General features: G+C 39.3%; 1 protein-coding gene and 1 long non-coding RNA gene across 3 annotated transcripts; one reads left to right on the top strand and one right to left on the bottom strand.

Moving 5' to 3' along the window:
- The first annotated feature begins 748 nt into the window (after positions 1-748).
- Positions 749-13,951, top strand: malt3 (MALT paracaspase 3). 2 transcript variants are annotated; one of them, XM_054777698.1, is made up of 15 exons: positions 749-801; positions 972-1,061; positions 1,139-1,263; positions 2,073-2,232; positions 2,502-2,677; positions 2,858-2,954; positions 3,370-3,405; positions 3,978-4,181; positions 5,747-5,924; positions 6,004-6,078; positions 6,213-6,340; positions 8,167-8,316; positions 8,747-8,901; positions 9,343-9,459; positions 13,301-13,951. In XM_054777698.1, the coding sequence occupies exons 1-15, from the start codon at positions 795-797 to the stop codon at positions 13,637-13,639; spliced, it is 2,037 nt and encodes a 678-aa protein (XP_054633673.1). In that variant the 5' UTR covers positions 749-794; the 3' UTR covers positions 13,640-13,951. The 2 variants fall into 2 exon arrangements, with proteins under 2 accessions (XP_054633673.1, XP_054633674.1); XM_054777699.1 differs by having other exon boundaries at positions 753-878.
- LOC129181923 (uncharacterized) lies at positions 12,521-14,926 on the bottom strand. The gene is made up of 3 exons (XR_008570526.1): positions 14,838-14,926; positions 14,084-14,363; positions 12,521-13,589 (listed from the first exon to the last, which is right to left on the bottom strand). It is a non-coding gene; the product is annotated as an uncharacterized LOC129181923 (long non-coding RNA).
- Positions 14,927-14,939: the final 13 nt, after the last annotated feature.

Below are 14,939 nucleotides of genomic sequence, written 5' to 3'. Positions count from 1 at the left end.
AAAACATGTTTGCTGTGGGAAACACACATGGATGGATGCAGTTGATGGCATACTGCTTCTAAATGGACAGCCCTCCAACCCTCATGCTATGCTGCCACATATGGTCAAAACATACATTATGGCGCATGAATTTCACATCAATAACACAAGTAGTGCAAGGAAAGTAGTGCAAAAATCGTGAATATGTTTAGTAGCATAGTTGTCATTGTGCTATGATTTAAAAAACTGTGTGATATTACAATAGCACAATGTGATTTGGATTGGGAACACATTCCACATGCAAAGAACCTAATTATGAGATTAAAAGGCTGAAGCTGCGGTGATCTGATGTTTAATTTCATGTTGTCAAGCAGAAGCATCACACTTTTTAATCTCCTAGCCAACAAACTGCTCATCATATTGGTATTGAACATTTATGTTCATGAAATGAAGAAAAAAAATCTGCTCATCCTCTACCGGCGTGTGAAAACGAACACACGGGCTTATTGCCGTAATACCAAACAGAGTGTCTTCTCCTGTTTTTTTCTTTCATATGCACTTTTACATAGTGAATTGCTGTAACTGTTTCGGTACAATTAAATGTTTTGCATTCTACTAATTTGGGATTAAATTAAGATTGCAACCTTAGTAAACGACAAATGTTGTTTCATATTTAATGGCTTGCGTCTACACTTCCGGCTTTACGGTATTGTCCTGTTCCGGGAAAGAGGGGCGGGTTTACTTGCAATCTTTTAAGTTACGAAGTTGATATAAGCGAAACAGTCTCTGGCAGCGACGCTACCAGTGCAGAGCTTATGGCAGGTATGCGCGCCTGTTTTTATTATTGTAGCCTATAGTAATATTTAAAAAGCTAAAAGAGCGCATGTATATGTTGTAGGGTAAGTCAGCGAGTTATAAACAGTTCCTTCCTTGTTTTTCTCTCTTTGACTAGAAGCACTTTTTTAAAACAACTTTGACTCATCTTATTACAGTAAATGCCGCACCTAAAGGGTACACGTCGCCGATCAAACGAAGGAAATGCACTGATGAGCGGCCCCATCCCTGCCGTATAATGATCGGAGGTGAGCTGTGGCTCTCCGTCAACGCCGGAGTGTGACTTTACAAACACATCAGTAAGAGTTTCCTGCCTTGTTTCCAGACATTGTCATCGTGCGCCAACCTGTCTCTGTGTGTGTGCCTGTCAACTACAAGGTCACCCTGAGTGTCCGTGCTGAGGGTGCAAGCATCCTCAGCTACCAGTGGTTCACTAGTGATGACAAAGAGGTATGTACACGAACTTGCAACTATGCAAGCGGCAGGAACAATATATGTCAGTGTTAGGTGTTGCACACATGAGTATACATTTTGAGGGAACCAGTGAGGGGTGAGGAAAAATAACCAGTATGCATTAAAGCAACATCATAATTGAGGCACACCAATATAATTTCAGATAGAATTGCGATCGATCACTTTGTTGCGCTCAGTAGAACAGATATAATTGTTGATCATATTGTTTAATTAACATCCTGAAGAAATACCTTTAGTGTAGTTCAAAACTATACAAGTTTTTATAATAGAATAACAGGAAAGAAGTAGAACTGTTTCCTAATTACTTTTGCCCAAAACCAAAAACTGTTACAGGTGGCACCGAAACGGGTTACAAGAAAAATTGACCCAGCAATTCAGAGGTTGTATCGAACCCATAACAGAAGAGAGTTGACATGTGATATTTTGCCATGTGATTGCCAGGCACTCACATTTCCTGACGCTAACAACAATTGTCACCATTCTAATGATTGAATTGTATCGTCAAATGGGTTCTGTGTTAAAGGCACTGGCAAATAAATACAGGATCTACTGTACAGATCAGATTAATATATATATATTTTTTTTTTACGAAGCCTATGTATGAAAGAAGCTAATGGCACACACAAGTCTTTGCATTGTACAGTATTGTATCACATTCTGCTAAGTTGTATCATATCTTAATTAACAGGAAATTGTATCATATGACATTGGGAGCTGTACCTGAAATGTATCAATTGTTGGTAGCGTATTGAAATTTTTGATTGATTAATTTTTTTCTTCCTTAGCCCAACGGACCGCCATTAAATGTGTATGGTGGAACTCAAGCAGATCTGCCCATTGAAGCCAAAAAAAGTCAATGCTATGTGTGCCGGGTAAACGATATCTTTTCCAACTGTGTGTTCAGCGAGTGGGTGAAAGTCAAGGTGCTGAACATTGATGTCCCAGGTATGAATAGACAAATGCTCTAACTTTTTCTGCTCATGACTCAAATTAGAAATGTGGACGACATGAATGCACAACAACAACATGGATCCCCAACCCAATAAAAATGTACCCATTTTCGATCTTTAATGTATGCTCATCTATACTAGGCATGATTTCTATCCTTTTGTGCGTTTGTGTACGAGCAATGATAACTCAGCCTCTTGGATAGCAAATTTTTGTTGTTGTTTTATCTTTTGTGGGGATAATTATTCTACTTTGAACATCGCCAGGTTTGCCGCTGAAGTGGAAGGGGGACCCCCACATCGCTATCAACCTGAAACCCCAGACGGTTCAACTGGGTGCAAAAATTACTCTCCGCTGTGCTGCTTTTGGCAACCCTGCTCCAGACTACCAATGGTACAGAAATGGGCATCCGCTATTAAAAAGTACTAGTGACACTCTACAGGTAAGGAAGAGGTGATATTGGGCTGTTTACACTATGTCAGTAGCGTGACTCACGCACCATTTACTCACCATGCTATTCATTTTGAAAGGTTGGTTAATATTTAGCAAAATGTTTGTGCAGTGTGCAGTGGTGTGTAATCTCACATGCAGGCAAATGAATGACTTATTGTGCTTCTTCTAGATTGACCATGCCACTGCCAAACACAAAGGAGCGTACTTGTGCTCAGTGTCCAATGTGCTTCAGGAGATATGGAGCGAAGCCGTAGAAGTTGATGTGGGTGAGTCACAGATAAAACTCAAGCAAAAACTCAGCAAAAAGCTGATGTTTCCAGTTTTTCTCTCACTTTGTTAGTTTCCTGTGAAATGCCGTCATGAAAAACACATTTCTTTCACATTCATTTCATTTCATCCTGAATTGGAACTCAGCGTTTTAGTTGTTTCCATTATATTGAAGGTACTTTCCCATTTCTTCTGAATAAAAAAGGAAGTTGTTAGACTCCAAAGGGTATTTGGGCCGAGTCTAACAGACATACAGGAAGGTGGTAAAGTGAAACCACAAATGATGTTTATGTTCTGGTGTGCGTCACAAATAGATTTCTTTGCAACACCTTATGCAATCATTTGACTGTAAACACATGACATGATTGTTGCCAAAAATGCTGAGTGTTGTTTTTTTTTGTCGTCTCCTTGAAGTGGAAAATGATCAACTTCCTCTAGCAGCGCCCGCAGGTACAGTTTTTGGGGGATTTCATTTTCAACTCATGCTGTTTTTTTAAGAGAGGAATACTTGCCTACAGTCGTCTCTCGCTATATCGCGGTTCGAATATCGCTCCCTAAATATATTGTGGTTTTTCAATACACAGTGAAATCATTAATTAATAAATGGTCGCTGTTTCGTGGTTGACTTTGGCCTATTATTATTTTAAAAATATTGATAGACAAGTTATATGTAGTATTCTGGTCACTAGGCATCAGTAATGTTATGACACATGATGTTAGATTACATTACCTTTCACACGGCATGGAGATTGGCTATTCAGCCAGCAGAGCCGAGCTGACATACCATGGCTGAGATGGATATGTCATGGCTGAGATTGAGTAAAAACAGGTTCTGCTCTCATTCCGTGTGGAAGTGGTACGTTTTGTTTTTTTTGTCCTTCTTCCCCACTCACTCCATTTGAAACGCTTGAATTTTTGAATAACTAAATTTGAAATTCACTTACCACGGTGGGGTCTGGAACCAATGAACCGCGCTAAACGAGGGACGACTGTACTTTGAATCATGTTTTGATCTGTTTTAGCTGTTGACAAAGTTGCCTTACTCATCGGCAACTTGAGTTACTCCCACCACCCTCGCTTAATGGCCCCCGTTATGGATGTACATGAATTGGCCAACCTCCTGCAGCAGCTTGGGTTCCGAGTGGTGTCCTTGCTGGATCTCACCAAGGAAGAGATGCTGGCTGCTGTGGACAAGTTCATTGACCTCCTAGATAGAGGGGTTTATGGTAAGTAGGATTTTTTCAAGGTCCCATATTATGATATGTTTCAACAATTTTGAATAAATCTCAGAGGTTCCACAATTGTGTATTGCAGTGATCATCAGCCTGTTTGAGCCCAAAATCAGTCTCAGCCCGTGTCCGTGTGGGTGTGTGTGCGTGTGTGTGTGTGTGTGTATGGATATATATATATATTGTGTGTGTGTGTGTGTATATACATATTTAAAGACAAAGTTTGTGTTATTATTGGTTGGGCTTTATTATTACACAGTCTAGATTTTCATCCAGCTGGCTGAGTTGACATTATTATAATGTCTGATGTATTGTCTGTTGTCTTTTATCACTAAGACAGACAAGATGTAAACATACAGGTATACGCGTATTTCAACAGCAGCTGCCCAGATGGCTCAAATGTGCCATTGGTCCTAAGAAGGACCCTTGGCTGCCCTGCAAGGTGTCCACCCTGAAAAGTGCCTGTCCTAAATATAAACGTATAATTAGGGAATTTACAACAGTGATCAATCTGGTGAGTCCCAAAGATTGACTGGTCGATCACGATCGAAGGGTTGGCAACCCCTGCTGTATTGGAAAGGTGTTGACCACACTTAAGCCATGATGCCGGAATTTAGACGGTTTAAAAGTCCTTTTCGGAAGCCCTACTGGGAACATGCGATTTTGTGTATCTGTAGCTTTAAAGCTAATGAGCTGTGTATGTCCACACCTGTCTCTGACAAAGTGTGTGGCTCCAAGAAGCGCTATTGTTCACTCTATCCACTTTGTACATACTATATACATTGTAACTTCTCTAATGTAATAGAAACAATATGCCACAGGCAACAACATAAGGAATGGGGGAGGACACAAACGTTAGAAACACTACTGTAAGTATGTCAGCTACAGTGCTAACAACACAGGCACATTTTAACAGCAACATCATGCTAAGTTAGCCTATTCGCTGAAGAAAAACAACTCCCACGTCTGCAGCTGACTGACAGGTGGTTGGCAGGGCTACAGGCTTAGTTTTAAGATGCAGAGCAAAGCCTGTTCTGTGTGTGTGTGTGTGTGTGTGTGTGTGTGTGTGCGTGTGTATGTGTGTCTGTGTGTGTGTGTTTCTTTTTTTACAAAGCTGTCCATAGCGTTGTGGACGTAGAATAAATAAAAATAAAATAAATAAAATAATGAGTAAAAATAAAATATAAATACATATATATATATATTTTTTTTTTAAAAATGGGTACATTTTAAATCATAATTTCATTGTGGTAAATTTAGGTTTTGGTCTGTGCGGAATATAGTTTCTACATAAAAAAACAAAACAACTTGTAACCTAATCTGAGACATACAGTATGTACGTCATGTTGTGTGGCTATGAAGAAATAAGTACTGCTCACAGGAAGAAGTAGTGGCTATTTATGGTTTTGCATGTCATTCTCATATCACTTTCACAACATAACATTTGAATGTATTTGAACATACAGCAAAGATGTCAGGAATGTGTTTACCTACGTCACTTTTCTTTCTGACTGCTCCAGACTAAATCAGACTAAATCTGTATTTCATATGATTATTTACAGGCCTTTTCTACTATGCGGGACATGGTTTTGAGCGTGCTGCCAGAAACTACTTGGTACCTGTTGATGCTCCGGTGCCGTACAGAAGTGAAAATTGTGTGTGTGTTCAACGCATCATGCGAAGCATGCAGGAACGACAGACTGCTCTCAGTGTTATCCTACTGGATACCTGCCGCAAATGGTAACTGTAATAGTAAATTTGTGTATTTCTCATGAAAATGTGATGAGGTTACTCTAAACAATGTGACATTAACTTCAAGGTACAACCAGCAGTGCATCCCATCAACCATCATGGCATTGGAGCCCAAGGGGAATACAGTGTACGGTTATGCCACGTATGTTATTTTTACTATTTATTTATTTATTTATTTTTTTACCAGTTTTTAATTCACCTACATGCCATAAACTTGAAAATTGGGTTATGGTTTATTATGTTTTTTGTTTTTTTTTATAATACTTGATCGTCCAGATGTGAAGATGCTGTGGCTTTTGAGGTCCAGGATGGAGGGAAAAGCACAGGAATCTTCACCAAATACTTGAACAAGCACATCCTTCAGGCAGAGAAGGTCACACATGTCTTGGAGAGAGTGTCAGAGGGTGAGTTATCAAAGAAAGCATCTAAAATGCTGTGAAAACAGACACTGGAAGCCCTTCCATACATTGGGTTGTTTAGATGTCGGGTAAATACATCTGAGGGGAAGGCGTATTATCTCCCTGGAGCGATGGCTTGACTACAGACAGATTTCATAATCACTGGCGTCTCATTTTCTTGCTGTTTACCCATGACCCATGGTCTGAGTGTGTTTATCTGCTTCTGGTAACATTACTTTTTTTTATTGAAAGGTACTATTATCATGTGACCTCATTCTCTTGAAATTCACACTGTCGGCTTTAAGAACAGCAAGAAACCCGAGAGCTGCACAGCACAAGACAGCTGCTCTGCCTTTTGGGCCCTCCCATAGCACCCCTTTGCTCCCGCTTGCATGAGTTCACTCACAAATCAGCTGTGCCTAGACAGGGCACCCTGCTGACAGCACCGTGTGCCTGATGTGTGGGGTTTCAAATGTGTAGCCACAGCTTAAAGACATTTTGTTTTAAGATTTTAAGGGGTGCCATTGGGTCATTGGGTGCCAATGAAAAGAAAAACAAGAAAAAACTGGCAATTTTGTAACAATAAAGTCGTAACATTATGACAAAAGTCGTAGTTTTTATAGGGGAATTTCAAAACTCCTACACAAACAAGTTCAACTTTACACTGTTTATCAAATGTATACCAAAGGGTAACATGACAAAACCCTCAAAAGTCCTCATTTTAATGCAGGCATGTGTTTATTTTATGAGAATCCAGTCATAATATTATGATGTTTCTTTGTAATAGTCAGACTTTATTCTATTCTCATAGACTTTATTCTTTTGATGAGATTTTCTTGTCAATGTGGCTGTAATATTACTTCATACAAAAGTCGTACATGAGGTTTCCATTACCAATAGGCTAATGCAGAGGTTTTCAAAATACTGGAACATCAAGACTTCAAGGGAGGGGTAGCATCTTGAGAAAAATAAAGAAAAACGTCTTTTTCAAACCTGCTAAGCTATTTCCATTATAAGCAAAATGAAGGGTTTTTTAGTTCCTCCACAAAATATGCCCCCAAAAAATATTTTTTCCGGGAGGTGGCGAAGAGTCCAGCTGTACGATGTTGTCTGAGTGGAGCCTTACTGTGCAACACTTTGAAAACACTCAAAAATCATTTGCTGGAAGTCTGCCAATTTTGAAAGAGGTCTGTTATTTCCAGATAAAAATTTTTTTCCTTTTGTAAATTCCCCCACTGTATCTTATCTAGTTAATCATTTTATGGAATAACTACAAGGTTGATTCTCACCATACTACGTGTTGGGGGTGGAGCATACCATAGGTATGAACTCTACACGGTCCCCTGCCTTGCTGTGATATTTTTTTTTAATCCTTCCTCATTTCTTTGCGGTGTCATTCATTGTATATTTTTCCTCAGGTATTTGTGCCTTATTTCCTTTACCAAAATTTTACAAAGTTCCCCAAAGTTCCTCAAAGTCAGCCTTTGTGAATTCCATGATCATTTTCTAAACCTCAACCCCTGCCATGGAGAAACTGGAGAAGTTCCATGCTGGTGTTGAGTACAGGAGCTGTTGTGGTTAAAGCTTTGGTGTAGGACTGTGTGACTTTTAGAAGCTTTGTTTTTCAATTCCAACTCTCACTGCATGAGTCACGCTTGACCAGACTTGAAATTGGCCCAGATTCGGGCGGAATCAATCTGCAAGTGCTCCATGGTTCCTATTTAAAAGTGAATTAGGCTTTAAACCGACTTAAGTATGCCTTTAGAAAATCTGAACAAAATTTGACTGTTTAACTTGTTAATCTACATGATTCCCCCGTGTCTTCCCATTAGACTTAGGCAGAGACCCTCTGGTGACGGGTAAGCAGGCTGTCGAAATCAAGCACACCCTTAAGGAACCTCGCTCGCTCACAGATCCAGTTAACACCGCCGGCCACACAAGGGAGCTTCACCTGAGAGATGCTTGCTGGCGACAAGCAAATGGTATGTCACAGATTATTTGTAGATGTTCCCTTTTTGTCATAAAGCATGCATCCCTTCATCGTTCAATTTCCCCTTCAGTCAAGATAGCATTGTTCCTGACAGCTCCTACACTACTGCAGCATGTTACATCCTATTTAAGAACCATTCAGAAAGTAATTCCTTGTAAAGAAGCGACATTGTGAGATGGTTCCCTTTTTGTTTAGTGTTTATTCCTGTTTGGTGGATGAAAGATATTTTGTCGTGTCATAACTTCCTCAAATATGCTTGAAATATGTTATAGGCTTATCACACGTTAATAACGCTCCTGACAACTTCATTAAATTGAGTTTGAAAATTATAAAGTATCTCTTGCTTTACCTAGCTGATTAAATCTTGCTATAATAAATACATATGTTATTCAAACATCCTTTTGTAATGTTTTTTTTTCCAGAGCTCCCAAGGAAGAAACGACTGATGTTCCTTTGTCGGGTAGAAGTGGAAATCAGCTTCTCAGCGTTGTTCTCAAATGTTATGGTGGCTTTTGGAGTTATAAAGACCACAGGCCCCAAAACGGACAACTGCACCATCACTCTGAGTAGCATTCCTGTAAATATTGTTTTTTTTCAACTCCCCTACGTAATACAATGAGACACCTTGCCAAACCACCTATGAAACCACAACGACTACTATGTGAGATTACAGGAAAAAAACTGTCATTGAAAATCAACAACAAATGTAGTCATGTAAAACTACCCGAGACATTCACCAGTGGAGTAACACCAAGTTTTATCACCATTATAAATTCCCTCTTGCTCACCGGAGATACTGACAGTTTCCATTAGTAAACAGAAAAATGACCACTCACCCAAGTTTCACACGTCTGAGGAAGTTATGCCCATATATAGACATCCTGCTTCTGCCTCACTGTAACCACAAACACAGGAAAAAGTAGTTAGTTTCCTTTTACTTAGTGCAGTCAGCTTTGGTGTACAATCCTGACATCTAGTGGCTCATTCACTGCAATATTTGTTTTTTGTTCCTTCTCAGCCAATGCAAGACATATTTTCTGGACCTGGAAGGTTTGAGGAGATGGACTCCATGCTATTTGACAAAGCTCATAACATAGACTCTACTCTGCGAGTGTGTGGACTTCAAAAACTTAAGGTATGTGTGCCCAGGGGCATATTTAGTCATTTGGGAGCCCAAGGCAAATCCAGTTATTGGGGCCCTCCATATCCTTGTACTGCACTGAAAAAAGTTTTGGCATTTATGTTCATTCAATTTTTTAAATTTTTTTATTATTATTATTATTATTTTTTTTTTACAAAAGGTGAGTATGTAATTTAGGCCACTTTTTTCCTACTTTTTAAATTTGTTACAGTTATCTGTGAGCTGAAGTTGCTAGTTACAGTGCCATGTTTATTTTCGCCCTCCCCCCCAAAAAATCTATTTTAATTATTAATGTTTAGCATCTACGAACAAGTGTAAATATGAGAAGATTCTCTGATTTCCTGAGCTAGATAAAGTCTTTAAAATCCTCCTGGGGACTTATTCTTACCTAACAAGTCAGTTGTCTGAACTGTCAGCTGTGCTCCTGTCAAGAGCGTCTGGCTGTCTACCTTCGGTGGTTTTGATTTTTTTTAAACTGATTGTTTCCCTCTCGCCATCTCCTATTTTCCACTCCACTGAGGTAACTCCGCATCAGTTTTCTCCAAAGCGCACTAACAAGTTTGCTTTGCTCACATCTTCCAGAATCAATCTGCACATGTGCCAGAATGTGGAATAGTCCATTTAATGAGAAGGGAGGGGGAGCGGTCGAAAGGATCATGATAGAGTACACATTTTGATGGAGATTTAAGCATGTGAATTAAGACTAAAACAGTTTAGGAGCCCCTGGAAATCTTGGGGGCCCAGGCAATTGCCTCCTGTTTATGTAATGGTAATTCCGCCCCTGTCTGTGCCACAGTGAGTGTGACAGATACACTACTGCACATGTGTCAAACTCAAGTCCAGGGGTTAAAACCGGCCCGCGCTGCAATTTCATTCGCCCTGCAGAAATATTTGAGAAATAGCATTGAGTTGGCCCGCCTCATCAAACAAAGTGCTTACAGCGATCTGAGTAAGTAAGCAATTCCTCCAGTATAAACTACTCCTCTGCCATTTTGATTTTAAAAGTGGAAACAATATTGTTACAGCATGAAATTCACAACCATTCTTAATAAGGGTGCCAGATTCAGACCAAACATCAATATAATTGAACTGTACATGACTAAAAACAGCAGCACTTTCACTATTACACCCTGTCTGTACAAAATAACACTTTAAAAAGGCATAAGACAGTCAAAAGTGATCATTGTAACAAGAGGAAAGCAGGCTGGGGAGTGCGTAATCTGCCCATTCCACAGATGCAAACTCTTCAGGGTTACACATCTCACGGATTGTGATGTTTTTGTGTTCATATAAAGCATACCCCCGCTACCCTAACTAGGATAAGCAGCATAGAAAATGGATGGATGGATGGATAAAATACTGTAGCTTTTGCTTGACATTGAGAGTATGATGAAGAGGTGGTTGATCAACAATCACTTTATTGAAACAAACAACTATGCCAAAACAATGTCGTATATCCGCAGACAACCGGAAAGTAGAAATTTCAAGCAGGAATGAATAGACACAAAAAAATTCACATTTCCCCCACTCCGATGTAAAAAAATGTCCATGTGGGTGGGGGGTAATGTCCAGTTCGGCCCACAACCTAACGGAGGCTTTGAGTTTTGGTCCCCTGTGCGATTGAGATTGACACCCCTGCACTACTGCAGGGGTTGCAAGGTTTAGAACAGTCTCCCCATTGAGATGGTTTGAGATGCACTAGACAAGAGTGAAAGCAAAGCACCCCTACAGTTCTACACGTTTATGGAAACTTCTGCCACAGCTGGAAAGAACTATTGGAAGAATATTCAACTTCTTTATTGTTTTAAAACTTTTGGTAGCTAGATATTCCATTTTTTTATTATTGAAATTTGTGCAGTTTAATGTCTAATTGTACACTGAAATGAAACCATAAAACTATAAAATACACAATTTAAGTGAAAGTAGAAATTATGGATTCAAACTATAAACCAAAATGTATTCTAAACTTTTGATTCACCAAGTTAGCCACCTCACTGGCATTCTTTCAACAATGTAAATCAAATATTCTTCAGAAAGTTAATCCCCACTGTTGCATACGTTTCCATAAATGTGTAGAACTTGTAGGTGGATTTTGTTGCAAAACACAGCAGCAACAGCACCAATATTGTTATAACGGTAGCAGTATGAGTGACAGTTTCCACCAACAGCTGAGTAGTGCAACAAACACTTGATGCTGACAACTCACGGTACTTGTAATGCAGATATGGGGTTAACAAAAACTACATTGGGAGGTTGCCTGTAGCCACAGCTGTTACAGGGACTGTGGTCCTCCAGCTGCCTAGAGGCGCTAACTTACTACAACGATTACATGCTGTCTCTTGCTGCTGCGACACTGCAAGTCACGCTCCACGTAACACACAAACACACGCATGCACATTAGTTATGTTTGTTGTCAGCCACTGATAGTGATTTGGCGAAGTTTAGCTACTAATGTTGGCTATCACTGAATGTACAGTCGTCCCTCGCTATGTCGCTGTTCGAACATCGCTCTCACACCCTACCGCAGTTTTTCAAAAATGAATGAATAAATGCATGATCGCTGTTTCGTGGTTGAATATAGCCTATTATACATAAAGATGCATACTCAAGCATTAAGCATTTTCAAGCATGAAAATGGTTAAATGAACTAACTGAATGAGCTAAAATACAAAGACAATTGGCAGGAGATGCATTCTAATTGTGAATGTAGTCCTGTATTCTACATTGGCCACTTGGTGTCAGTAATTGTTTGATGAGGCAAGCACTAGACTCATCACTAAGGTTCCCTCGTAGAAAACACATTTACTGTGACACTGCTCAAGCACGAGTTTTACTTACATCTTAAATGGCTTATTTACTCTTTTGTCTACTATATTAGTAATATGAGTGTAAAGTCAGTTAAAGCTGCTATAACAATAGATTGATGTATTGTAATAGTGGAAGAAAAAAACAAAAAAATGCTAACATGTGAGTCTGTGGTCTTATTTATGTCTAATATGTCTTATTTTCTCTGATTATATCTACTATATTGGGTAATACAAATGTAAAGGTGACTATATGGGTGTTATTTCATGTCTTGAGGGCTCTAATAATGTTAAAAACTGTATTTAAAGATCGTAAACAGGTTTTCTATATGCCATAAGTAGGAAAATATTCAATTTATTAATATTGATTCCTACTTCATGGAAGTTCACTCATTCGTAACTGCAATAAATGAGGGACCACTGTATAACCTATCATAACCACACAATGACTCAAAATTGTTGGTCGCTTCTCTGAGACTGCTTTTGTTTATGTTTGCTTGCTACGGACATGTACGTGGATATGAGACAGCGGTGAATGTCAGCCATGGAAGCCAGTTATTTGATTTGAGCCCAACGAAAATTTATGACAATTTTTATACTGTTTAATTTGTAATTGTGAAAAATATAGACATTTTTTTGTACAATCTGTTCTTTTAAACCACTGTTTGTAACATACGCTAGACGATGGTGGTGTTCTTCTTTTTGGTTTCCTGAAATGTAATTTGGAGCAAGTTGTCTCCAGTCCCTTTAATGCCAAACTTTTGACTCATGTAGTTTGGCACAATGCACTCGTGCTATTCTTTCTACAATGGAATTCAAATGTTCTACTGAAAGTTTCTTTTAGCTGTTGCAGACGTTCCAATAAATATGTACCTTGTGTAGCCTTTTTTTCTATTGCAATTCTTGCATAGCTTGGATTTATGTTTTGGGCCATGACTAGACGCTTGATTCAGGGTGTTCCAAACCTTTTTACCAGTAGAATAACTACAGTAAAATGAGATTATATGAGTGTTTTGTTTGCTCTTTGTTAGGAATCACTAGTCATGAAGGTGGATCTACATTATACTCACATGGACAGTAGGATGCGCCTTACAGAGAGCCAACAAGTGGACTTAGGAGAGCCTTTGGTGGCATCGTGCAAATTGTACAAGACAATTCAAACCACGTCTCCCAAGAAACCGGAAGCAGCTTCTGCCCAAAGTATGAGCAACATTGCAAGCAGCAAGGACTTGGTGGATCACACACGGGCCGGTCCGTGTCGCCCTTTCACCAGGAAGGCTGAGTGCGGTGCTAAAGTAGCGGTTCTGAGGTGCAACGAACCTGAGGAGAATGATGAGAATGAGCTACATGACTTCAGGTGTCAACTTTAGACTATTGTGATCCTTTTCTACCGTGATGTTGTGTAATTGAATTTGCATTCTACTTGCATGTGCTTTATGATGATGACCAGTGAATGTTGTTTGTGTGTCTTGTCCTTAGTTTTCAATTATTCAACACTGAAAAATATTAATACTTACATTTATTGCAACGTTAATCACAAAGTGTGTATTGTTCATTTCAAATTGTTCATTTAATTTTCTTTTTTGTGTTAGATTTTTTTTTTTTTTTACTTGGCAAGCTGGCTAGCCAAATGCATCTGACAAAGACAATTACGCCTATTTATCCCATTAAACTGTCATCACTCTTCCATTATAAATATTGCCAGTCTATTATTTAAGTTATATTATGATGTAATAATAATATACAATATTATTATTTGTAGGATACAAGTGGCTAAAATGAGTTATCTCCGTAGGGTGGTTGCATGCACTCACTCTATGAGATAGGGTGCGGATCTCGGTCATCCGGTAGGAACTGCTCCTTCACATTGAGAAGAGCCAGTTGCGGTGGCTCGGGCATCTAGTCCGGATGTCTCCTGGACACCTCTCTGGTCAGGTGTTCCGGGCATGCCCAGCTGGGAGCAGGCCACAGGACAGACCTGAGACACGCTGGAGGGATCATATCTCACAGCTGGCCGGGGAAGGCCTTGGTGTTTGCCTGATGGAACTAGAAGAGGTGGCCTGAGACTGCAAAGTCTGGACTTCCCCCGTGAGACTGCTGGACCCGCATGAGCGGAAGAAAATGGATGAATGGAATATTATTAATTTTTATTCAAGTATGCCACGAGTGCGTTTAACTACTGTGTAGGCTACATTTTCCATGTTTTAATTGATATTTGTGCAATTATGTGTGAGACATTTTATCCCAATGAAACTGTCATCACAATTCCATTATAAACATTGACAGTCAGTTATTTAAGTTTGACTATCAACAATAAGTGAAACAGTTACATGAATGAAAGACAAGGTTGCCGTCTTATAAATAATGGCAGCCATTAAGGAAACAAACACAGCTAACTGGCTAGCTAACCAAAAACAAGTCAAGTTTAGTTATATATGTTAAATACTTACACCATTAGTGTTAAAGTGTCAAAGGTGTGTGTTAGCATTTTGAAAGGAAAGAGTAGTTCACAAATTTCTGAAAAATACCATGAATGGTTATCTTTACTGTGACTTGAAATCGACGTACCAGTTCACATTCGTATATACTTTTGATGAGCCGTGGCAGCCTCATTAGCTTTACACACTACATGACTCCGGAGATAGACGAAAAGCAGTCAGTCCGGGTTAG

This window comes from Dunckerocampus dactyliophorus, chromosome 5 (assembly GCF_027744805.1).
Source record: "Dunckerocampus dactyliophorus isolate RoL2022-P2 chromosome 5, RoL_Ddac_1.1, whole genome shotgun sequence".
Lineage (NCBI taxonomy): Eukaryota > Metazoa > Chordata > Actinopteri > Syngnathiformes > Syngnathidae > Dunckerocampus > Dunckerocampus dactyliophorus.
Note: the sequence above shows the minus strand (reverse complement) of the source record. Positions and strands in the feature narration are given on the sequence as shown.